At 39.2% G+C, this 25,581-nt stretch overlaps 1 protein-coding gene across 8 annotated transcripts in view; it reads left to right on the top strand.

The window, feature by feature from the left end:
• MYT1L (myelin transcription factor 1 like) overlaps positions 1 to 25,581 on the top strand; it is a 369,230-nt gene that overhangs the window by 243,943 nt on the left and 99,706 nt on the right. For 7 of the 8 annotated variants that reach the window (XM_039531760.1, XM_039531757.1, XM_039531764.1 and 4 more), the window contains 2 exons: positions 5,242 to 5,600; positions 8,964 to 9,059. In XM_039531760.1, coding sequence (XP_039387694.1) covers positions 5,242 to 5,600; positions 8,964 to 9,059 — 455 coding nt within the window. Of the gene's footprint in view, positions 1 to 5,241; positions 5,601 to 8,963; positions 9,060 to 13,760; positions 13,838 to 25,581 lie in introns of those variants that run through there. The other variant, XM_039531765.1, reaches the window with a different exon arrangement.

Genomic DNA, 25,581 nt, shown 5'->3' with positions numbered 1-25,581 from the left:
TGGGTTTAAAACTATTGGGCCCCAATCCAGCAAAGCCCTTAAGCACATGCTCAAAATTAGGCATGTGAATAGTCCTATTGAAGTCAAAAGATAGTGGCACAAATGCTCAGCTGGTGTATATCAGGATACCTTTATTGGCTTCAGTAGCTGTTTTACAGCAGCTGATGATATGGCCTATTATATATGTTTTAAATATAGAAAACATATACATAGCAACATTTTTAGTCTGATTGTGAAAACTGACTAAAATTTGTTTAGTTTTATTTAAAAAAAACAAAAAAACTACAATTTTTATACTGTACCATGCCGTACACAGATGTTTGCTGAGTAACCATATAATCTTATTGTCACCCCTATTCATTATCCCATTTTCCCGACTGTTTTGTTATCCCTGGCCCTGTTTTATTGCATCCTATTTGAAATGACACCCCAATCCTGCAAACACTTATATCCTTATATATATGCCTAGACACCTTGAACTCCTTGGAGTTATTAGTAGTAGTAGTAGTAGTAGTCCATCACTGACAATGATGACAATATTGTTGCATTTCTCATATATATATATAATACCACCTTGGGACTATTCATATACATAAAGGTTCTAAATGCAAAAGCGTAGAATTGAGGTATAGTTAGTATGCAAGCTGTTTGGGGTAGCTATCTCATCTTACTACATGTACTATGAGGCAGCTAGCACACTTTTAGGCAGTGTGACTTTTATTATTACTACTCCACAATGAATAGTACTAAACTCCCATGGAAGACATTTAGACTCTAGGAAGTTCAGCAAGGTCATTTATATTTGAGAAGCTTGCATCTTTTTAGCAAATGAATTGTTTTCATCAAATCAAAATAGTAATGTACATATACGTATTTCAGAAAGTCAGCAGCTCTCTACTTAATACTTTATTTTCAACGGAAAGAAAGCAAAATGAAGTAAAGATGACATTATTTGATAATGTGCACATGAACTGTGCTTCCTGTTTAAAAGAATTTGATTCATTGCACCAGAAATATAGATTGTAAAGAATTGTGAAATACATGGGATGTAGCCAGAGCTGTAGAGATTAATAATTTGATGGATGAGTTTACTATATTTTAGTATTCAAGTACTGAAGTTTACAGAGTTGAGAAAGTGGTGACTTTGGGTCACATATATAAAAATATAGATGGGCACCTAGTAGGATTTTCAAAAGCAAGTTAGGTGCATAATTCCCATTGTAATGATAGGAGTTAGGTGCCTAACTTGCTAAGGTGCCTAAATATCCACCAAAGACTATATTTTAACTCAAATTAAAATGTCATGTGAAAAGAGGAGGGCAGTGTTGTTGGGGATAATTTTTAAGATTTTTAAACTCAGATCCAATATTTTTAAAGTGCTAATACAAAGAAGAAGAAAAAGCAATGTAGACTATTACTCAACTGCAGAGCCTGAAATTGCATCTTGACTTTTCTTCTGAAGCCAATGAGTTCTTTGCTTGAGTTAGAACTGCAGCATGGAACTCATAGAATAGGACACTAAAGAAAGAATCTATTCAGATAGCATGCTGGTGGACATATGCTATCTGATGCAACAAGTGGGGGGTAGGGAACATCAGTCAGTAATATCTTTAATGACACATAAGACATGGTTGAAAAGGTAAAAGTAGAGGGATGACTTAGAAATAGTATGTGAATTTGGGGATCAAAATGTGTATTCCACTATTAGATGTCCTATAGCATTTAATAGAGAACAATAATACTGTATGTTTTTGAACCATCAGGTAGTTACATAAGATTGTTTCTTTTGAACCCTAATACATTTTTCTATACCCCTACTGGTTTCATCCCTAGCAAGTTCTACGGGACTTTTCCATAGGCATTGTTACTGAAAGATCCTGAGAAACTAAAACGAGTGGGAGGGACTCTGAAAGGAAATGGGGAGTATTCAGAGGGAAATTGCAGGAAGCCCAACATGTAGGTGTACTATTGAAAACAAATACAGGTGAAGTGTGCATGTATGGGGTGTGAGGTGGGGTGGTGGGGGGTAGGTGGGTGGTTGGGGAGAAGCGAATATAGGGAACAATAAAAGAGAAAAGCAAACAAGACATAAATCAATAGGATCATGGCTATGAGAGGGTAGACACAAGTCTAGAAAATAAGCGGCTAAGACAATGATCACGGAAGCCAAAATTGAAAATGGAAAGATCATTGCAGAAGGTATGGGGACAACAATAACAGATTTTACAGATATATCAGGACCAGGAGGTCAATAAAAGAGACTGAAGTCTCCTTATCTGACTGTGAGAGGAGTTTAGTGACATGAGGCAGAGATTGCTGTGAAGCAAAATGCTTTCTTTTCCTCAGTGTATTTACCAGAGGGAATGAGGGGAAAATGCCAGAAAGAGATAGGAATGTCCTGGAGGCAAAATATGAACAATTAATGAAACTAAGGGTAATACAAGAATAGGTAAAGCAAAGAAAGATAAGAAATTAGGGCAGCTAAATAGAAAGTAAGTTCCAGGTCTGATGGCCTGTCTCCCAGGATTCTGAAAGAGAAAAATGGTTTTTTTTAATGTCCACTGAACCTAAGATATACCTGAAAACTATAGGGGAGTCCATGAAAGACCATATTTTTAAAGGGTTCATAAGAATAATCAAGGTAATTTCAGTCCTGTAGGGCTTAATATCCAAACACAGCCAAGAACAGATTCTAGATGTTGATCAAAGAGCAAATAGTTTGGATTGGTGTAAACTGGTTGAAGTTGACCAAAAGGTGGTCATGGTTAACACACATGGTTCATTTTCTTGGGAGACTGACTGTATTGTCAATCCTAGAGGGTACTGGGTACTCTGGTCCCAATCCATACACACTTGAATCCTGTGAGAAGTCCCATTAAGTTCAATTGATTGCTTATGAGCTCACCTGGATTGGGGCTAGAGTAGCCAGCACCTTTCAGGGTTGAGCACACTGAGCACACACAAAGAGAGAACAGACATGCAGCTAGATTTACAAAGCTTTGTGCATGTCTATACATGCAGATAGGAACCTAACCAAGTAAGGCACCTAACTCCCACAGATTTCAATTGCAGGTTAGTGGGACTGGGCCTAGAAGAAATGTCATGGGTTCTTAGGTGCCTTATGAAATGTAGTGTAGAGAAATCTAGACAAGGTTGAAAATAGTAAATAGGATTATGACTGGCAATTAGGTTGCCCTATCTTTACCTGTAATTGATTTCTAATATGTCAATCACAATGGCCTTTAGTTGCAAAATCCAAAAATTAAAAGGAGTGTTGATGTAGTCTGACTAGGACCATATTCTCTGCCCCTTCCCAGAATGACTTCTAGGAGAACTGGGTTTGGGTGAGATGGCTTTGCAAGTATTTAGCAGCCTTTTTTATTGTGGACAGTGTGGAAAAAAGAGGTGAGCTCTGCATTGCATAAATGTGACAAAACTCAAGCTCACTTTATTTCCAGTGGCTGAGATTTTCACAAATGAGGACATAGGTAATAAAAAGGTAATAATTGGAGATATACCAATCTCCTAGAACTGGAAGGGACCTTGAAAGGTCATTGAGTCCAGCCCCCTGCCTTTACTAGCAGGACCAGTTTTTGCCCTAGATTCCTAAGTGGCCCCCTGAAGGATTGAACTCACAACCCTGGGTTTAGCAGGCCAATGCTCAAACCACTGAGCTATCCCTCCCCCCTGACATGCTTTGGCCCCTCACCCCTGAGTATTTTACCTGAGCCCTGCCTGTTAGTTAAAATATTCTAAGAGGGTTGTGAAAAGAGAGAGGGAAAGCGAGAGAGAGAGAGAGGCAGTCCTGGAGATAGTCAGGGTGTAGCCCACTGACATCTTTAAAAATAAGAATCAGAATCTTGAAGAATATGGTATTAATGATACTTGCACTCAAGAAAGATATAGTACTAACAGTATGAATGATATGGAGGATGAGTATGGCAGAAACTTAAAATCATCAGGGAAGCAAATGACAAACTGTGATAATGGAATATAGTTCAAATCAGAGGCGACCATTATGGCACCATACAGACCGTATCCGAAGTATTGAGCACCGGGAGGGACCCCATGTTTTAAAAGGCTATTGATAGAACTCCAAAAGGTGTCAGGTGGCTACAAAAATGATAGAGTGTCTCAGTGGTTTGTAACTGTGAGGAAAGGTAGAAAAATTGATTGTGAAAGAGATTAAGCGCAGATATTCTGATATGTATAAAGTGCTATAGAGAAGAGTTTGAATGTCACAAAACTATTCATGACAGGAAACAGGCTCAAAAACAATGTGGCTTGAGCTGTTCAAGTGAAACTTCTTTACACAGAGGATAATTCAATGTGTGCAACAGAGCTCTCTCAGAGGAAGAAATAGTGGCTGTGCAATGGAGATCATATTAGACCAGAAATTATGGGGAAAACATTAAGCTGGACAGATAGGTGGACAACTCTACAGAAAAGTAGCATGGTCCTCTTCTGTTCTATAATGTTGTTATGCCTGTAGCTAAGATGATCAGAGAACAGATGATACCCAACTTCAGATAAGTCTGACTTTCAGCACTGGTGTTTTTGGAAAATATCTTGATTTTTATGAATACATTTTAACTTGAATGTTTGAGACCTTCTAAAATTAGTTCTGCCAATTTTTATGTTTGTTTTGCTTTTTATGCGCCTTCATGGCACATAATGGAGAGGTAAAGTGAATAATTGAAGAGCAATTTATTAATATTATTATCTATATGTAAGGTTCCAGTCCTACTCTTAGCTTCAAATGTTGCAGGAGCAGATCCCAATTGTAACTGATCAAAATCTCACTGAATAGTTCAAATATATGAAGGACTGCTTTCCCACTCCTTAATTGCTAGGAAAAAAATATTTGCTATAAAATAAAATAAAATGTGTCCACCATGGAACAAAATTCAACATGCAGCAGAGACAACACAGTGGTGGTGGGGGATTCTTATTAGCTTTATAATTGCAGTGATGACCCCTGGGTATAGCATTTCCAGACAGTTAATGACTGACTACACGCCGTAAGGGTTTGGAAGGGCTTTCCCCTTTGGTCATTATTGCCTAAGCAAAGTGTTTTTTTGTTGTTGTTTTTTTTTCAAAAATGTACATTTTAAGGAAAGCAATTAATGTAGTAAATAATTATAAAACCTGATTAAATGACATAATGTTTTGTACAATCTGACCTGCAGAGGAGAACTGCCAGTCAGTGTAATAACATGAGTCTTTTATTTTTCCAAATAGTGTTTATGGCTGTCCTTTGGCAAAAAAAAGAAAAACACAAGATAAGCAACCCCAAGAACCTGCTCCCAAAAGAAAACCCTTTGTGGTTAAAGCAGACAACTCTTCAGTAGATGAGTGTTATGAAACTGATGGAACAGAGGAGATGGATGAAAAGGAGGAGGAAGAAGAGGAAGAGGAAGAGGAGGAGGAGTATTCTGATGACAATGAAGGTGATGAGGAGGAGGAGGATGAAGAAATAGATCGAGAAGAGGAAGAGGAGATTGAAGAGGAAGAAGAGGAGGATGAAGAGGAAGCAGAAGATGTGGAGGAGGAGGAGGAGGAGGAAGAAGAGGAGGAAGAGGAGGAGGAGGAAGAACGTGGTAATAATAAGAGTATTAGTAAAAAGTAAACATTGTGTGTATTATGTGTTAATCTTTCAGTGTGGTGTCCAGGTATTTAGCTGTGCAGCTCTCATTAAAGCTAATGGAAGTCATGCAGCTAAATCTCCCTGTGCCTTGCTGAAAATGTACCCCACAGTATTCTTTTAACATCTGTTTTAATGACTGTCTTCTAAATATTTTTGATGCCTAGTGGTGTCAAATTTTCAAATATAGAAGTGTGTGCGCGAAAAAATGCCTGCAGAAATGTGTAACTGGATTAATGCATGCAATTGCCAGGTATGCATGCAAAATTTGTGTAAAGGTACAAGCAAATGGTTAACTGCAAATTACTGTTCTCATCATTTGCATGTGCATTTACTGCATCTGCCCACCTAATAGCGGAGATTGCTCAGATAAATGCGGTCAAGTATTTGCAGGTGTTTTTTTGGTGAGCACAAGTGGATCTCTTCCCTTTGAAAATTTGGTCCTGAATTTTCTTTCGGACAAACAATATCAGAATGAAATGTTATCAGATACTTTGGTTCTTTGAGACTTGGATGTTGTGTACTTTAGTTGATTTTATTAAAACTATGGAGAGTGACAGGTTTACACAAAGAAAGTCCTTCTAAAATTATATTTTCTGAATACAGTACCGTACATTTGATGCCTTTTACCTATATAGATATTAATTAGTAGCCCAGCTAATGTAGTAGCACTGTGATTAATCCATTGACATCTCTGTTTACTGGGATTGTGGACTCTGTGTAAGCATATTTTTCAAAATATACAATCACTGTCTGCTTACCTCAGAATCCCTCCATTAATTACATTATAATGTACTGGGGTGAAAATGAAGAATCGTGCAAAGATTTATGAGCTATCTAAAAAGTATTTTGTTCCCATTTCCAGGGAACACATTTTTGGTTTGGTAGATTCACCTTTCTAACCAATAAAAATATAAGAAAAACTTTCAGCACTCCTCAGTCAGATTCCTCTTAGAAACCAGGTACGAAAGTTGTCTGACTTTTGTATCAGCATTCTCTTAGGTCAGGTTTAGAAAAAGATTTAGGAAGTACTTTTCATTCAGACAACTGTGTGGCTTACAGATGGCTATGAGCATTTTTTTGCAGATGCCTCAACCCACAGCATTTCCTCATTCACTTTTAATTTGCCTACCAAAACTATTAAAAACAAGGTAGCCAAGCTTGAAAGTTCAGAAGGAGTTTGATGCCAGGGGAGGCTGTTTCCTTATGCAAAGAGACTCTGTTGTTTCAGAACCTGTAAGGATAGTCTATCTGAGCTCAGGCAGGTGTGTGACTGCAATTGCTATCCTGTTGGATTGCATAAGAACTCTAGCAGTTCTTTCTTAAGAGGTAATGGCAACTGGATCATAGTGGAGCTGTTGCAATGGTTTTGGGCCCAGGTGGACAATAACGAATCTACACTATCAAAAATGATTTAAGGGGGAAAAAACACTTAGGAGCTAAAGAAACTTCCTTCTGCCAAGCTTTGTATTAGTTTTACTGGTACAGATATTACAGAACATGGTGCTTTACTTATGTCCAGCACTGCTGCACGTACAGTTAGTGATCCTAATCAACAACTTTAGTGGCTGCTATTGTTTCTTTCTCTGAGTAGGCTCGAATTAAGAACTGCAAGTTAGGAATTTTGCCGAAGTACCTATATTAGCTAGACATCATATTAGAGTAGATGAAAAGTCAAACAGGTCAGCTACCCAAAGGATCTCATGTTACTTCAGGGATAATATGTAGTTGCCTAGATAAAAGAAAAAGTATTTCTCGGTAAAATACTGGGAATGCAAAAAAGAAAGTCTAATAAAATAGGGGGCTTAACAGTGGAATTATTTAGGGCAAATTAATTTTATTACCTTTTTGGAATCAGCATATTATAATACAGGTGATACTAGTTACAGCACAGTTGATTCATGAGATAGAGTTACTAGTGCCTAATGATGAAGATAATAAGAAGTTCTTTTTCTTTAGGTCAAGGAGTGGGAAGACCTAGATTTGAGATGATAGCCATAGTTTGTTTTTTTGAGAGGTCCAGAAGATATTTAAACAAACAGATTTTGGGGGATAATTTATTTTATATGGTTTTTGACCGAGAACCTAAAATGTCTTCTCCTTCCATTGCTCATAATACAGGAATCTTTCATCATTTACTGGAATTCTCTGCTTATATTTTTAGAACTCCCTTAAGGTGAATCATTTAAGAGTTTGTTCTGGGAAAATCACAGTATGCACACAGCCAACATAATTACAATTAGAAACTAAGAGTAGAACTTCTAGATAAAGGTGTCTCTGCAGTGCTTATAGATGTTTTTTTCAGTGGTGCTGTAGTTTTATGAGATTATAGAAATTTTGCAAAGTCTCATAACCAAGCCTAGTCTTAATGGACAAGACAATTAAAATCTCAGACAGTTTTGCTAGAAAAATCCTATCAGATGGGAACGTGATCTCTAAGTCAACAAGTATGAGAAACATAAAGCAATGTACTATATAATTTCCTAGGTCCAAATTAAGTTTCCTATTATATGGGGGCAAATCCAGAGACACCGCAAATAACTAATTGTAATGATTCTGGAGTTACCCCTTTGTAACAGGAAACTGAATTTAGGTTGGAATTTTCAAAGGGGCCTAAGTGATTTAGGAACATAATTCTTATTGAATGACAATCAGGCTTGAGCTCTGAAATCTCTGAGGCCCTTTAGAAAATCCTATCCCTAGAGCCGAACCTTTGACATAATAAAGGACTTGGAAGACACAGAAGCATCCTAAAGCAACACTCTTACAAATCTCAAAATACCAATTTAAGAGAACCAAAGACTTTTTGGAGCTAGATCCCAAATCCTTTGCTGATATCTCAGTATATAATCACTTGTACTAAAATTAATGCTTAAAATGCCCTTTCAATGGCCACAACATTCATTTTAACCTTTCATTAAATGTAATGAATCTCTTTGAAGAACAGGGATATATCCAATCAAAATGTAGCACAGGCCTGAAAAGCCCTTACGTACAGTACTACCACTATGAAAGGAAAGACAGATCTTTCCAATTTCTTTCACATCCCCAAAAGAGAAAGCAGACACGTGACCCTTGTTAACATAATCTAACCTGTAAATTCCAATCCACATGGGAAGGCTACCAGTAAAATAGTAAGAGAAAACCCACTTTTAGGGAGTGCCCCTTCACTTTGGTGGTTATTGCTGAAAATCCCTGTAGTCAAATACTTAGGGCACATTTGCTTTGCAAGGCAAACTAAGGTATTTCTCCTTCTGAGAAGAGATCACTTCAGATAGCTGGTTCCCAAAGACTGTTTCACAAAGCTTTTCTATTATAGAAAGAAATCTCCGTTGGAGGAGCTCCAGGAACGGATGTTCCAAGGCACCATTTAGCCTATATCACATGAAGACATTCAAGATGGCTTGTACTCCAGGTATTTCATAATCCCTCAGGGTCAGGAGGAGTCAGGCTGATTCTAGATCTAAGTAAATTGAATACATTGATCAAGTCTAATCCATTTCACATGATCATGCTACAAAAGATTTATTGTAGTTTACTAAAAGGTGAATGGTCAGGATGTATAGATTTGATAAATACTCCCTTTTATATCATATTAATTCCCTCAAATTCATAGTAGCATATACAGTATACCAGTACAAGGTACCACATAATGTTTGCATAACTGCAAGGCACAGTTGCAGCATATTCAAGGAGACTGAATATAAATCTTTGCATTACAGACTATTACTTGGAAATACAGAGAGGAAATGCTTCACCTTTTTCTCACTTCTACAAATTGGACTACTGTTTTTTAATACTCTGGTGAAATTTGGCCTTTTCCCCACTAGCACACACTAGGCTATTGGTATACAGATACCTGATGTCTTGAAATCCACCTATTAGTTTATAGTTTAACTTTGATAGTGCCCTCTTTATCTTCTGATCCCTTCATCAGATTGCTTCTGTGGCTGATTATGCATGTCCTTCTAAGCAAAGGGAGACACAAACACCAATCTAAAGATGAATGAATCGGTACTGAGGATATTGTGGTAGAACACAGATCCCCACTGTCCTTGCAACTTAAGAATCTCTAAGTCTCTGAAACAATGAAATAAACAGGTTTGTACCAGAGAGCTGGCCTGTCCAATCTGCCTAGCATCAATCACATTCATTTATTCAAACTATTAGCAAGAAAGCAGTCACACATTTGGTGAACACAGTAAAGCATTCCACATTAATCGGAGCAAAAAAGCTAGGCACCTGTCTTGGTGTACCATATATGCAAAACATCTAACCAAAGAAATGACAGCCTTAAATGAAGAGGCCAGGAAACAGCTGTTCACTGCTTAGAACAATAAATGGAAAGGAATGCATTTTCCAGGATCAGAGAGGATTTAATAAACAGAAGGGGAAGCAATCCTTCAGAATGTGCTGGTGGACTTTTCTATTCATGTGTATTGCTCTATATTTTCATCTCCTTTATAAAAGAAGATGGAGAATACTGTGATGGGGGTATGTTGCCACCAACAGTATAATGGGGAAAAAAACCTAACAGCAATGACCAGAAGACCTTACTCCAGTCCCTTGATTGATGTTTGTTGATACAAACTGTTAATATTGCCTTTCATCTGTAGTTTTCAGAGATGCAAAGGTATGCAAGTGATCAGGTCATGCTACTGTATAACAATTCTTGATGTCTTTGTTTTTGTACCAGATGTATCATTCCTACCAAACTAGACCTGTGTAAATGTAGAGATTGTTCAGTGTTTTCATTTTTAGTAGTTTGTATCATTTGAGTTAGTATTACTCTGGTCAGAATTACACTTTCCCCAGCCGAATTCAACTGGAAATAATAATGTGATTTTTTAAAAAAACAAGTAGCTTAGTGCAGGAATGCACAAGCCTTAAAAATAGGGTTTAGAGAAAAGCTAGCTAGTAGATTCCCTCTGGATACCTCTAGTTCTTGTGGAATTGGGCCAGATATATTTATCATGCTTACTCTGCTATTTTTTGTTTAAAAACAAATTTGTCGCTAGATAGGCTTTCACTTGCTCCAATACTATATAGTTAAAGTGGTTACCATTTGGTACTCTTAGACAGTATCGTTTGTTAACCATATTCTTCAAATGTTGTAATTTTTCTTCCAATGCTCCTGTGAGACTGGACCTGATTCTGAGCTCACTTACATCAGTATAAATCAGGAATAACTCCATTTAAATCAGTGGAATTACATGTGTGTAAAGTAATTTTATGTTTGTCACATCCTCCTTTACAAAATGTTAAATAGACACTGTTCTGTCTGTAAATGCATAACACAGTTGGGTAGCAATTATTTCAGACCCTGATTAAGCAAGGTGCTTAAACATGTGCCCAACTTTAAGCATGTGAGCAGATCTGTTGGCTTTCCCAATTTTAAGCAAGTGAGTTAATGTGGCTAAGTATCTTGCTTAGTTTGGACTTTACATACTTAGTGTATCAAAACATCAGATGCAGGCACAAGATCTTCTGGTCCTTCAAAAGTAAACAGTCTAGTTACAGCTTTGTACAATATACAATATCACCTTGATGATCCAAATACTGGATCCCTGCTGTAAATATATACACAGAGAACTTCCATTGACATCAGCAGCAGTTCTGTAAATGGAGTTAGGACAAATTATGCAATATTAATAATTAAATTTGAAGTCTGGATAAGAGACCTGAGAGGAGAGTATTACTGTAAGTGTTCACACCAGAACTACTTGACAGTTGATTTAATTTTGTTTTGTGTTGAATCTGTTTTATTTGTGACTATAGTTTTGGTTGTATTAGCACTTATTTTGTAACTTGCTGACTGTTGCCCGGAATCTTAATTGAAAACAAGGCATTGGCCTTACTGAGTAATGACTAATTACGTTTGGACTTCACTGCAATCTGTTAATTTGCAGCTGTGCCAGGGGAGTTGGGGCACAGTCATATAGGACACTCACAGATTGTGGTTCTAGGAGAAGGGGCAATCTGAGGGGTTGTGCATCCAATACTTCTCTTACTTTCCTTTACCTGTGCACAAATGCAGTGTGTATCCTTGACTCCACCTCCTCCCCATGGTGGGTGGCAGAGCTGTGTATTAAATTACTCCCTCCTGGAGCAAAGTGGAATTTGGGGAGGAATTCAAGGGGAAAATATTGTAGTATTAGGAGTGTACACTTATATCTATTGTGACTCTTTGAAACTCAGTTCCTTACCAGTGATCCTCCCTTTGTCAGACAGCTATGCACCATTGCTTACACAGGGATGTGCCTAAAGGCTCAGTCTAGACCTTAGTGAATAAAATTAAATACCTGCCCTCTCCATGGGTATTCCAAACAGATATGACCTGATGATGTCCTTGAAAGTCTCACATCTGAAAGATGGCACATAAGGGAAGGTTTTCACATAGTGTATAAGAATTGACTTTTAATATCCATTATCCCTATGAATTCCATTGCTTTCCAGAGCCAGAAGTTCCAAGATGGAGAAAACAAAATTAAGCTGTCAAGGATATGTAGCAGTATAGGTAGAGGGTACATAGCCTACATGAGTGTCTGTTGACATTTGCATTTGGTGATTCCAAAAGCATGCGTGGAAATTCTGCTCATCACCAAGTCAATATTAAAGATTCTAATTTGATCTCTTTTGCTAAGATTCTTGGTTCACGCAGCTCTAAGAGGGCCAAATGCTGCTCATTTTACTCAGGAAATGCTCCCATTGGAGTTACAGCATGTATTCTACTGGAATTTTGAATGAATAAGGCCAGAAGGATTTCATCTAGAAAAGTGGAAGTTTCTGTTTGGCTAGTGAGGAGCTCCTGAAATTTTCCACTAAACGGTTCCACCAGGGGTTAATACTAAACTGAAAAGCATACTGAGAAAATTACCATGTGAAACAAAAGCAACAATCTATAATAAATATATTTATATAATCGTGAGTAACTGTTATTATAGGAGTGTTGTCTCCTTTGCGTAATGGGTTCCAGAACAATTAAGTTGTATTCTTCTGTCACCTATACCGCACATGAGACAATACTTTTATATCTTAAGAGGTACATTCACTTGAATTAATTAATTTAGGTTACAGACAGTCTGTGAGTCTGAGGAGCTAGAATTAGCCAGCCAGCCAGCTTGCCAGTGCAGTCAGCAAAAGACAGAGAACTCTAATGCTAGCAAAGGAACAAGAAGTTGGGTTAAGGATATAAAAGTGTTAATTAGAGAGGACTATTCAAAGGATCAGGGAAATCAAGCTCGTTTTGGTCACCTTGGTTATTAAAATTCCCTGAATCAATGGGTATATGTAGGCTGCTACAGATAATATGGATATTAATTTTTGTTATTTTTTTATCTTCTCACCTGTATTACATATATAAATAATACCCGGTGCCAAAGGTGGTTAATGTTTGTTTGTTTAAATTTTTTAAAGAAGATGTTTTGGAACATCTATGTGTGAGAAACCTTGTACTAGCTAATTTATGACAGGATTAAGCCTTATTTGACGTGAACTGATCATGTGAGCTGATCAAATTAAACTAGAATCCATAGCTTTGACAATCCTAATCTCACAAACTGCTGGAAGATGGCTAGGTAAGCACTGAAGCATGGGACATCATGTCTGTTTTCAGTTATGCTGTTGTAAAGCTAAAGTAACTCCACTGATGTCAGCGACTTCAAAGAGCTGTATTTGGCCTGGCCTGCCCCATATACAAAAAAGCATTAAAGAAATCAAGATTTTCATTATTTTTCCATATAGTGGCTGAGATGGGAGCTCTTTGTTTATTACATACCCTTTTAGGCATTGTACACACTGCACTGATCATTCCTTCTGATCTATATTATGTCCCAAGTATCAAATTTGCAGTTCTACCATATCCCTAATGTTACAAAAAAGTTCTGTATAACTGAGAAACATTTGCTAAACAGCTTATTGGACATCCAGCAAAGCACTGGACTAAAATCTTTATAGAGAAGCCCCCTACCTATCTTGGCGTTGTCTGCAATAATTAAAACAGTCATTCAGTTTTAAAGTCAGGCTTCATATTGAATGTTGATTGTCATTTCTCCTCCCTCTACAGTATAATGAATAAAGCCCTACCCTCAGATAATTAAGCACCAGAAGAATGTAACAAAGAACAAGTGGAATACCAAATGACCAATAATTATTACTAGAACATTCAGAAGAGCGGTGGAACCACAGGACTTGGTAGATAAAGCAATCAATAGATTTAAAACATTACTGATTTTTAATGTCTGATGAGTACAGTCTGTTTGTATACCACTCTGCAAACATAGGAAAAGATATGATCCATGCCCCAAGGCTGAGGGAACTGGGATTATTTAGTCTACAGAAGAGAAGAATGAGGGGGAATTTGATAGCTGCTTTCAACTACCTGAAAGGGGGTTCCAAAGAGGATAGATATAGACTATTCTCAGTGGTACCAGGTGACAGAAAAAGGAGTAATGGTCTCAAGTTGCAGTGGGGGAGGTTTAGGTTGGATCTTAGGAAAAACTTTTTCACTAGGAGGGTGGTGAAACACTGGAATGGGTTACCTAGGAAGGTGGTGGAATCTCCTTCCTTACAGGTTTTTAAGGTCAGGCTTGACAAAGCCTTGGCTGGGATGATTTAGTTGGGGATTGGTCCTGCTTTGAGCAGGGGGTTGGACTAGGTGACCTCCTGAGGTCCCTTGCAACCCTGATATTCTATGATTCTATGAATTTACAGAAGTTACAGTTCCAACACAAAATGCCAGATGAGATCCAATCTGGAAGTGACATAATATTGTTGATAGTATTTTTAAGCATCTGTTCTCTCTTTAGGCGACTATTGTTGAAAGTCTGCATAGAAGTGAATATTTTAAGGGGGGATTTGTTTGAAGAAAGGGGAGGGAGAACTTCTGTTATCCAGGGAGAGTGAGCAACTTCCAAGTGTAAAGGGGAGAATGGGAATGAGTATGAAGAAAAATATTGATTCCAAAGGAATTATTAGGAGGTCAGGCTGGGAGGATTGCAGACAGTGGGTAAGGGAATCATGTGCCAGTTACAGCAGAGTATTAGGCAGATAAGAAAGCAGAGATGTAGATAGGAGCAGCATTGTGCAGGGCTGTGAAAGTAAGAATGAAAAGCTTGAACTTAGTGTGAAAGGCAACAGGAGCACAGCGAAGGAATAAAAGGAAAGTGACATGGTCATAGTGGAAGGAAAGGAAGATGGGTTTAGTGGCAGGAGAACAGTTGGTCAGAAGCAGGGGTAGGCAACATGTCCATATCCACATGCATGTGTGTGGATATTCTATTCTATTCTATCTATAGGTTTTTATATGACCCTCATTGTCACAGTATGTGTGCACCTTCAAGTAGTGCATTAAATGACTAATATCTGTTTATCATGTCACCACTCTTTTCCTGTGCTGGTGGCATTGTTTGATGTAGGTATTATTTTGGGGGATTAACTCATCCATGATTTAGTACAACCAGACCTAAATTATTGGAACTCTAGTTAAATCTAGTATCAGTTTTCACCTGATAATGTCCCCCAAGATTAGACTTTAGTGCATAAACACCTGCTGAACTATTTATGCCTTTTTCTCCACTACTTCGCAGCACCATTCTAATTTGGGAGCATTTCACACTCACTTTTCACCAATGTACCGGACTACATAAAGTGTAGAGCAGTAGAGAATCAGGCCTAAAGAATTCACTAAGGGCATATGTATTAAAGTCTGACTAGTGCATAAAGACTTTGTGCAAGTACTGAGCTATTGCTGCTGCCACCTCCTACTGCCCAGCCAGCTGGTCTTGAGTTAGCTGGCTAGTTGTCTATAACTAGGTAAGTTAGCCAGCAGGGTGTGAAGGCTGCACTCATAGTCCCTGTTTTTTTCAACCATCTATCTGAAGATTTATTTTCTCTTGAGATCTCCAGATAATTTGGGTTCTATTTTATTAGTTTTCTTAATTTTGAGCTGAAATAATGACATCATATCAATTGAACGGTCATACTTGTTCTTGAAATGTCTTGAAAATGTTGTTTGGGCTGGATGGGTTTGGAAGCATGAAGGGTGCGATTTTCAAGAGCGCTTAGTGTTGCTGTAACTCTGCTCTCATTGAAGCTAAGGGAAGTTTTATCCCCATTGACTTAACTGGAAGCAAAGTTAGACTAACTGAGTACTTTTGAAAAACCCACGCAAGATTTCATGACTCTTTGTTAGGTTTATCTACTTCTGATTGGTAAACCATGGACTCAGTAAACATGGCTTCATTTGTGGGAAAAATATTAAAAACAGTGGTGAGCCAAATGTACTTGTCATTTAGAGATACATAATTAGGAATTATCATCTTGTATTTATAAAAAAGATAATTGTCCTGGAAAATGTGTGCCTTGCTTGAAGTCACTTGCTTGAAGTACTGTACATCAATATATAGATTGTGGTGAAACAATTTACATGATTTATCTGAGTTTTAGGGAAGCATTTGATACTCTTCCAATTTATTTAGAAAGTTATAAAGCATAGTACAGCAGCAAATACAAAGTGTTAGAGTAAACAAATTAATAATGGGTAGATTAGTTCTATTGACTGATAAGAGGTCCACACACTTCAATGTAGAGAAATTTAAGGTAATGAGACTAGAGCCCAAAAATAATCATACAAAAATGGACAAATAACTGAGAGTGAAAAAAATCGTAGAGTGATTTTAGTATGAGTCATCTGCAGAATATTTGCAGGAAAAGAGCAAACATGATCTCAGGTGGATTTAGAGCAAGCGATTTTGATCTCATAACTAGTTTTATGTTGGTGTAACTCCTCTGAACTTCATTATAGCTACCCCGGTTTGCACCATTCTGAGAGCAGAAACAGGCTCAGAGAATAAATCAGAAAATATAATTTGCGCATTATAAGCTAAGACTGCATATATATAATGGAAATCTAGCTATTGCACTTATTTAATTATTTATTTTACTTGATTTACTTGATTGATGATCTACCTTCTGATGTCTCAGGGCACATACTCAAAATTTAATAAATACCATTGCAATACCCTTTTCCAATGAGCAAAAAGAAAAGGAAATTACCTTAAAACAAACAAACCCTTTCACTATTCAATCATCTCCTCAAAGACATACATCAGAAAAGAGAAGTATTTGTAAAGTTCAATAGATTCTAGTTCTGTTGGATATGCTAGGAAAATGAGTTCCAGAAAGAAACACCCTCTGTTGAGATTGTTCTGCTACTAGCAACCAGATTTAAATGTGGGATCCATGAAATTAGCTGTGATGCTTGAGCTAAACCACTGCCACAGTGTATTGCAGGACAGGCATGGTTTCAGGTAACTAAGCTTCAGATTCAAGTTTTCAATACCGAGTAATGTAAATTTCAACAACCCCCAGAAGTCACAAAGACTCTATTGTCTTCCCTGGTTAGTGACTGCAAGTAAAGTAGCCAAACTTCACACTCAACAGTGTAAAATACTCTCATATCTAAAAGAATCAGCATAGACTCCTGACTATTCCTCACTGACAGGAGGAAAACCTCAGCCAATGAGACCAGCACAGTCTCCATGACATACTAAAACCAGACTAACAGGGATTAAGGCAGGGCCGGTGCAACCATTTAGGCGACCTAGGTGGTTGCCTAGGGTGCTAGGATTTGGGGGGTGCCATTTTCTTCAGCAGCAACCGCGGCGGCCGGATCTTCGGCCACCCCGGTCACCGCCGGCATTTAGGCGGCGGGAGCTGAGGAAGGGGGGCACAGTGAGGGCAGCCTGCAGCAAGTAAGGGGGGGGGAGGGAGGCACACAGGGGAACTCCCTGCCCCAGCTCACCCCTGACCCGCCTCCTACCCGAGCACGCCATCGCCGCTTCACTTCTTCCACCTCCCAGACTTGCAGTGCCTAAGCTGATTGGCGCTGCAAGCCTGGGAGGCGGGAGAAGTGAAGCAGCCACGGCGTGCTCGGGGTGCTCGTGCTCGTGCGCGGAGCAGGGGTGAGCTGGGGTGGGGGAGGTGCCTCAGGGCGGGGGCGCGGGGGTGGGATGGTGCAAGGTGGAAGTTTCGCCTAGGGCACGAAAGATCCTTGCACCGGCCCTGGATGAAGGAATCTATGAGACACCAAAATTGCCTTGCTCCAACCTTCAAGATAATCTTCCCAAAGATGGCAGATTAGAGGCAGGTCAATAGTTGACAAGATTACAACATGAAGAACCTGACCAAAATTTTCCTAGGGAAGCCGTTGCAATTGTCCTCCCTAGACACAAATCCTTTCCCACCAGGACAGCCAGTCTAATGCAGAGCTGCACAGCAGGGGGGAAATTCCTCACAATATGAAATAGCTGTCAGTTTCCAAGCGGAGCCACTGAGGATATATCAGGAGGACAGCCACTTGTAACAATCCTGCTGGAAATAACTTTGTGTGTACAGTAGTAGAAAGAACAAAGTTTTCTTCACCGCTACCAATACCATACCATAAATGTTTATACACCCTGCAGCTGACTGGTCTCTGGGCAAGTCTGTCACTACCCTTCTCAGGGTGTGAAAGGTAAAACTATACCACTGTGAGGATGGAAAATAAGCAGAGAGTGCTTAGGGGCTTCTTTGTCGATGGCTGAAAACAGAAGAGGATTCAGTGTTCTGTGGTAGCAGGCACATTGATAGAGTGAGTCACTGGCCATGGACTAAACAACATGAATTGAAGTGTAGGGTCTCTGCTCTTCCATGATGATGCCACAGATAACAATAATCTACCCACAGATCTCAATCTACAGAATCTCCTGCTTTGTTTCCCCATACTCTCTATCACAAGTATCAATGAATCCAATCACCCAGAGATTGTCTCTCCCTATCTTCAGCTCACAGTAACATTGCTGAGCCTTCCTAACCACCAAACTGAAGGAACTAAAGGGGATGTAGATGCTGAAGCTGGCTCCTGAAAAAATGATGTGGTGGGGGAAAGGGAAACAAGGTCCATATCCTAAGAAAAAGCTTCAAAAACAGACAAAGTCTGTTACTCTTGCACATAGAATATTTATCTCCCCAGTTTCCCTACCATTGAACCCAGCAAGAGGATGGAAACGGAGGAAAAGAAACCTAGCAGATCTCTCACCCCAGCCTGAGGGCTAATCAGACAGCATTATTAAGAAAACACTGAAAAGACCCCTTCCCATAATAGAATCTTACCTAACAAGAACATCCTCAACCTCAGAATGGAGAGCAGATTCATCTAACCGGATCTAATAATCTCTACATCACCCAACGCAGCATAAACAAGCCATTCCACTTAACCATCATCAGCTTGTTCCCACATAACTTTGTCCCTGTTCACAACCCAAAAATATCTTAAACTGACTCCTAACCTCCCCCCGACAATTCCTTCTGTGTAACAGAATATTGCTGATCCTCAACAAAGCTATGCAGCAAAGAGAAACCCAACGCTATGAGAAAAAGTCAGGATTGCTCAGAATGTTGTAAGTAAAAGGAGATTGAGTGCCCCAGTAGCATCCAATCTGTGACCCTAGAGGACAACTGTGCTAAGAAGAAAATGTGCATGTGATTATGGATTGGAAACATGTTCTCTGAGCTGCTTCCTGTGATTTTTAAACTGGTATTCAGATTGGGCCTGCTGCCGTAGGGAGGTCTCTGATTCCTGGGTAGTCTTCTACACCACAGCCCCAGAGCAGCTCTGTTGTGAACTAGATCTGTGCAGGAGCGGCACCAGGGTTTTTGGCGCCGTAGGTGGGGGTCCTTCCGCGCTCCTGGTCGTTGGCGGCAATTCTGTGGCGGGGGGTCCTTCCGTGCTCCCGGTCTTCGAGGCACTTCGGCGGCGGGTCCCGGAGCGAGTGAAGGACCCGCTGAAGAATTGTCGCCAAAGACCTGGAGCGTGGAAGGACCCCCCGCCGCCGAATTGCCGCAGAGAGCAGCAAAATGCCGCCCCCCCAAATCCTGGTGCCCTAGGCGACTGCCTAGGTTTCCTAAATTGAAGCGCCGGCCCTGGATCTGTGAGTAGCTGCTCTTCATTCTGTGCTGCAACTCCATTGCTGTATTGCAGGGCTTGGAGAGCAGATTTCGCTGCTTCATCACCAGCTTCCCTGGTGGACAGTGGGAACCTGAGTTAAAGAAGGAAACCAGTACACACTGACCTGGCTATGTCTGAGCCCAGGGCAATGCCTGGCACAGAATGGCTCCCCTACTCTACCCAGCCCCTTGCTCCCTCCAGGAAGCCTAGGAGAAGTGAAAGCAGTAGAAGATGAGAAGCAGCCTCAGTCACAGCTCCCTGATTATCTACCCAGTCCCCTGCACAGTCTGTGTGCAAAGCGAATAGAGCAGGCCAGAGGGTCTGTCTCAAAGTATTGATTGCGGCCTCTTCACCTTTTCTGCAATAATGTTTTCCCCTCTGACTGACAAGATTGGATACCACTGCCATAGTGAGATATAATGCTTGTGAGACAAAAGTCCCAGCCCTGTGGAAATGCCATCCTGGTGCATAGGTTGATACTGAATAGGACACTGTAATCAAAGAAAGGCAAGTGGAATATCTATTTTTTTTCAGAAGAAGGAAATGGAAAGTAAGTACTTCCCTTCAGGTAAAGTCAGAGGTGAATGCAGTTTTGGAAAGAGAGACCACACCATGGGTGAGAATTGCAGCTTGTGTAGAAATACCCACACTTGCTTTCATCTAGCTAGCCTGCTAACAATAGCAGTGAAGATGCTTCAAAGCAGGCTTCAGCATGAGTTATACCAACCTGCCTGAATTCCCTGGGTACACACTCAAATTTGTGTCCTGCACTGAAGCCTGCACCACCATGTCCTCACTGCTATTTATACCAATCTAGCTAGATTAAAGCTAAGGTGGGTACCTCTACGTGAGCTGCAAATCACATTCCTGTTTGCAATGTAAACATAGCCTAAGAGTGAGGAAAAAACTGACATACCTCTTGGAGAATGGTTGCTGTTAAAACTGCCCCTTCAGATATCCCTGTGTTCCCTGGAGATATTCAGAAGAATACCACACAAAACAAAAAACACAACATCAACAAAGAGGTTGAAGTACTCTGCAAGGAGTTCCATTTCAATACATGAAATTACTTGTAGAGTAACATACTACTCACTGTTAGGGTTGCCAATTTTGGTTGGAAGTATTTCTGGAGGTTTCATCACATGACATACTCTTTAATTAAAGATTAATCTTTAATTCCTGGTGACGCCAGGGCAATCCTGGAGGGTTGGCAACCCTACATTGTGCATAAGAATGGCAAAAATTGGCCCTTTGTAACTGTTGAACTGGCCTTAAACACCTCCTTGCTTGTCTGGAGCGCTCTCTTTGTCTAATTACATGGCTGATTCTATAATGTCAATGGGAATATTCCTGAGTAAGAACTTCTCATATTCTGCCATCACCTAATGGGAATATTTGTGAGGCAAGTTATTGTTCAACATGAGTAAGGGTGGTAGAATTGGGTTTGGAGGAATGGACCCTTAGATCATACCCTGTTTTGGGAAGAAACATGTTTACTGTAAAGCATCATGCACACCTCCATGGTACTGCATACATAATAATAAATAATTGGATGGATAGGAAGCTGAAAAAGAATACTGGGAGCACAGGAGGTGATGGTAATAGCTGTTTGAGTCACAGAGGGCTAGAAAATAGCCATGGCTCAGATGGAACAAAAAACAGTGGTCACAAGCGGGATACAAAGGGAGAAAGAAGAGAGAGATTAGGATGATCAGAATAGGGGGAAACTGTGTATGAATCCCTGCCCACTGATATGAGAAGACATCCATTATTTTTTTACTAGAGCACATTTATCAATTTCAAGGTTCCAAAATTATTAATTAAAATGTATGTTGGTTATTTTCAATTTTATCTTAATATGAACAATTAAAGAACATCTTTATTTGCCAGTGACAGTTCTATAGTTTCTGCAAGGATGCCTATTATTCCTTTTAAATTTTACTATTTGAAGGGGAAAAAACAACAACCCTACACCATACATCAGTTAGTAAGACCAGATAAAAAGTGGAACAGGGAGAAAATGAAAAGACTGACTGAAAGAAAATATTTTTTTTAAGGAAGAAAAGACACAGTAAGAAAGAATAGTTAATTATGTATTATATCTGAAGGTCTGTACAGACCTGCTCTGCAGCACTCACTCCTATTTTATAATACTGAACCCCACTGTGATGTGCTGTGTTCTTCAGCTCAGACTTTCCTTACAGTGTTTAATGACTTCCACACTTCATTCATTTCTCTTTGAGCATTGGTTATTATTTGAATGCTGTAATTATTGTGGAGATTCTAAGCAGTGGAACCCAACATTACCTCTATAGTAAGAGTTTTTTTAGGAAGAAGTAGGGGGAAAAAATTACATAGATGTTATATAGTAATTAAAATGCATCTAAGAAATAATTAATTTTTTTTAAATTCTGGATATTTTATTTTATGTATTTGCAAATAGAGGTTAAAAAAAGATGTCAAATATTACACAAATAAATTGTTTTGGTTTTTAACTTAACACCCTCACAGCAAAGGAGAATAACAGGAACTGGGGCAGAGGCAAAGAGTTACATATTGTCAGCCCTGAGTGCCTACTTAATCCTTGGCGTCCACATGGATTTTGAAAGATTTGGGGTGTGATCCAATTCCACCGAAGTCAATGGGAGTTTTTCAGTTGACTTCAGTGAACTTTGGATTAGACTCTTCCACAGTGTGGAGTATGATCCCTCTGTTTCCTCAGTGGAGGGGTGAGAAAAAACCCCACCCACAGTGGAAGAATTTGGAGGAAGCTCACTGGGTTTTCTCACCTCAGTTTCCTCCGTTATAGGATTTTTTTCCAGAAAAGAAGGCAATTTCTGTTTGTCTGAGATTTTTGTAAAAATGAAAACCAAAGAAGTTTGTTTTTCAAACATCTAGAAATTTGTACCTGATATGATCTGATGGTGTCCCTTTAAACGTTTTTAGACCGACTTTAAAATATTCCAGACATGCTTGTGTGACCTATGTATGAACATCTATATTTATCACTTTGTTGGACCAGAAGGAGGAAAGGGGCAACCCAATTACATTGCATACTGTACAGTTAGGAACTGGTGTATGACTAAGTCAGTAGCGAGATGAGTCAGGTGTCATAAAAAACAGAGGATGCTGATTGGATGATGAAAAATTCCATCTGTTCAGGAAGCTAGTATAATCACATAGGTTGGGAATTGTAGCCATGTTATTTTCCCTCAGGCCCATGAAAAAGCAGATAAAATGACAGGCACGCCACAGATTTGAGAAACCTTTGGTTTGTGAAATCTGTGGCTTTTGATAGGAATGTAGCTACTACTGAAGTATCATTGCCTCTCTCTGCAGAATCTCTGAAACTAAATGCTGTATATTTTCCTTTTAAAAAGAAGGTGCTACTTTGCATGAGTTCTTACAGTAAAAATATGGCAAGGTTTATTCTACCAAACAGATGTATAAAAATGTATTTGGTAGGAGCAAAGGGAGGAAGCACTGTCAGGAGGTCTAAGTCTTATTCCTTGCTCTCCAGTGATTCACTGTGTGATCTGGAATGGCTCACTCAATCTCTCTGTGTCTCATTTCTCCCATCTGTAAAATGGAGCTAAAAATACCTACCTCACAGGGGTGTTGTGAGGCTTTATTAATTAATTTTTGTAAAGTGCTTTGAGATCCTTGGATGAAAGGTGCTATGGAAAAGCCAATATGCTTCATTTTTGTAAGGGCAGTAATACAGGTACACACATATGTTTGGGTGGCTGAAGGAACCTGATGCTTTAAAACACTGCTGAAAAGTGTCAAGCTACCTAGTATAACAGCACATCTTAATGTTTGTCATTTCCTATAGGATATGTAGAGAGCAACTTCTATGGTTGAAACCATGGAGGAATTATACTTTGGCTCATCACAGAGCTACTCCCTACAAGCTACAAGGTACCCAGTTTACCTCACACGTGCAGAAATGTTCAGGACACTTAGAGAAACAGACACAGAGATTCCAGCCAACAATTAAGTCTGCTCTACTGCCGAACCATCTGTAGACAGACACCACTTACATAAGGCTAGATCATGCCTTAAAGGCACAGCAAGGCATTGTCAGAGGGGAGGTACCCTCCCAGGAGATAACCAGGAGACCTCCTGGTTGGGCCACGATGGGGGGAGCACAATCTGAAATTCCCCTTATGCATATTCCCTGTCTGTGCAGCCAGCCAGCAGCACACAGGAAGGATCAGAATGATAGCTGTATCCACACACACCCCCAACCTCACTCTTGGCCACCTATACCTTGGAGAAACATATTGGTAGCAGCCTATCTGCTTTCCCAGGTGTAACTGTTACAATTTTAGCAAGGTTGTGTAAACCGTGGGGGAAAGGTGCCATACTCCCTCCCCACACAGCCATATAACAGCCAGTCAAGATCTCACCTATAATGTGTGCAGTCATAATAAAATTAATATTATCATTAAACAGACAAAATGTGTGGAACCAGTTAAAAGTTAAACTTTGGTAGCATAAAATAATAATAGCATGGTAAGATTTTATACAGTTGAATCAAAGTGAAGTAACATTGTTTTGTATAAAGTAATTTTGCCTCATTGTTAAACTAAAATATTTCCAAAATCGTGTTAACTAAAGCATATGCTAATTTGGGACTTGAACCTTTGGGGTGATGACCATTCTTGCCTGACCTAGCAAAGCACTTAAGTACGTAGCTTCAAAACTAAGCACATGCCTAAGAGCGCTGCTGGATCTGGCCAGAGTGCTGATAGCCCTGGAGAACTGCCTTGGACCAGATGACAGTGGTACATGCGTCTGTAGTTTTCCTATTTTTAAAAAAAAAGCTACTGCATGGAGTTAATTAATAAATGTTTCCCTAGAAACATAATTGTTTTTAAAGAAATATAAAGTAGAAGACAAATAGTAACTGAAGGATTAAGAGAATTTATTCCCATTTCCCTCATCAAAGATTCAAACATTACACTTTCTTCTTCTCCTCCACTTGTCCCTCCTCCTCCTTTTTTGGGTTGAATGGGCAGGAGAGCTTAAATGGATAAAACCAATCTAACAGAATATACAGTATTAAAGTTACAGCTTTTACCCAGCTTTACAAGCACTCAAAATAAATTTATGTCTTTACTCGGGAAATAAGTGATTCATATTTTGGCTTTGCACTATAATATAGGCAAAGGACTGCACATTCATCCATTGGTAATCATCCATATGCCCGTCATTCAAGTCAAAACATCAACTCAGAATTCAAAGGTTCAAAAGGTGTTGTGTGGAACAGTCAGTGCACACATGGACAGTCTTAATATGAATGAACTGAGAGAATATACATCTTCATGTCCTATGTTTCAATATGCTGTTAAACATATGCTGGCTTCACAACAGCTTTTGGAAGTTAAAGTCTTAAGCTTGAACACATCAACGTTTTTCAGAAGTGTAGCTTAGTGCCTCATTAATTGCTCTCACTGTTATTTCTTTCACCTCTGGCTGCCTATCAGACACAACTGCAAGAAGTACTATGTGAAAGCAGCAGTTTCCACTGAATATTCTTTATACAGATGGTCCTGGGCCATAATTTCAGTAATGTGAGATTTGTTTATAAATTTCATTTTAGAATATGATCATTAGAGTATTAAACGCATTTGATTTTCTTATTCCACAGACTAATCGTCTAACTTAACTACCTACTTCTATGCAAACACATAAAATGGAAAATTTTTAAATAGCTGAACTCTATCCCCAAGTCTTGCACTGAGAAAACCAAGTTCTGATGCACCTCAATTTTAGTGACCTGAGGCCATCAGAATTTTGGATATCACAAAAATAATAGACTTGTAAACTAAAATAATACCAAGATTGACAATAAAAATGGGTTTTATGACAATGACTTGGGTTTTCTTATCGGCTGAATATAACACACATCTTTGCTTGTTAATAATCCTCCATACTATACTTA

The sequence above is a fragment of the Mauremys reevesii genome, linkage group 3 (assembly GCF_016161935.1).
Source record: "Mauremys reevesii isolate NIE-2019 linkage group 3, ASM1616193v1, whole genome shotgun sequence".
In the NCBI taxonomy this organism is placed as follows: domain Eukaryota; kingdom Metazoa; phylum Chordata; order Testudines; family Geoemydidae; genus Mauremys; species Mauremys reevesii.
The sequence above is the reverse complement of the archived record's forward strand: the minus strand, read 5'-3'. Positions and strand labels throughout refer to the sequence as shown.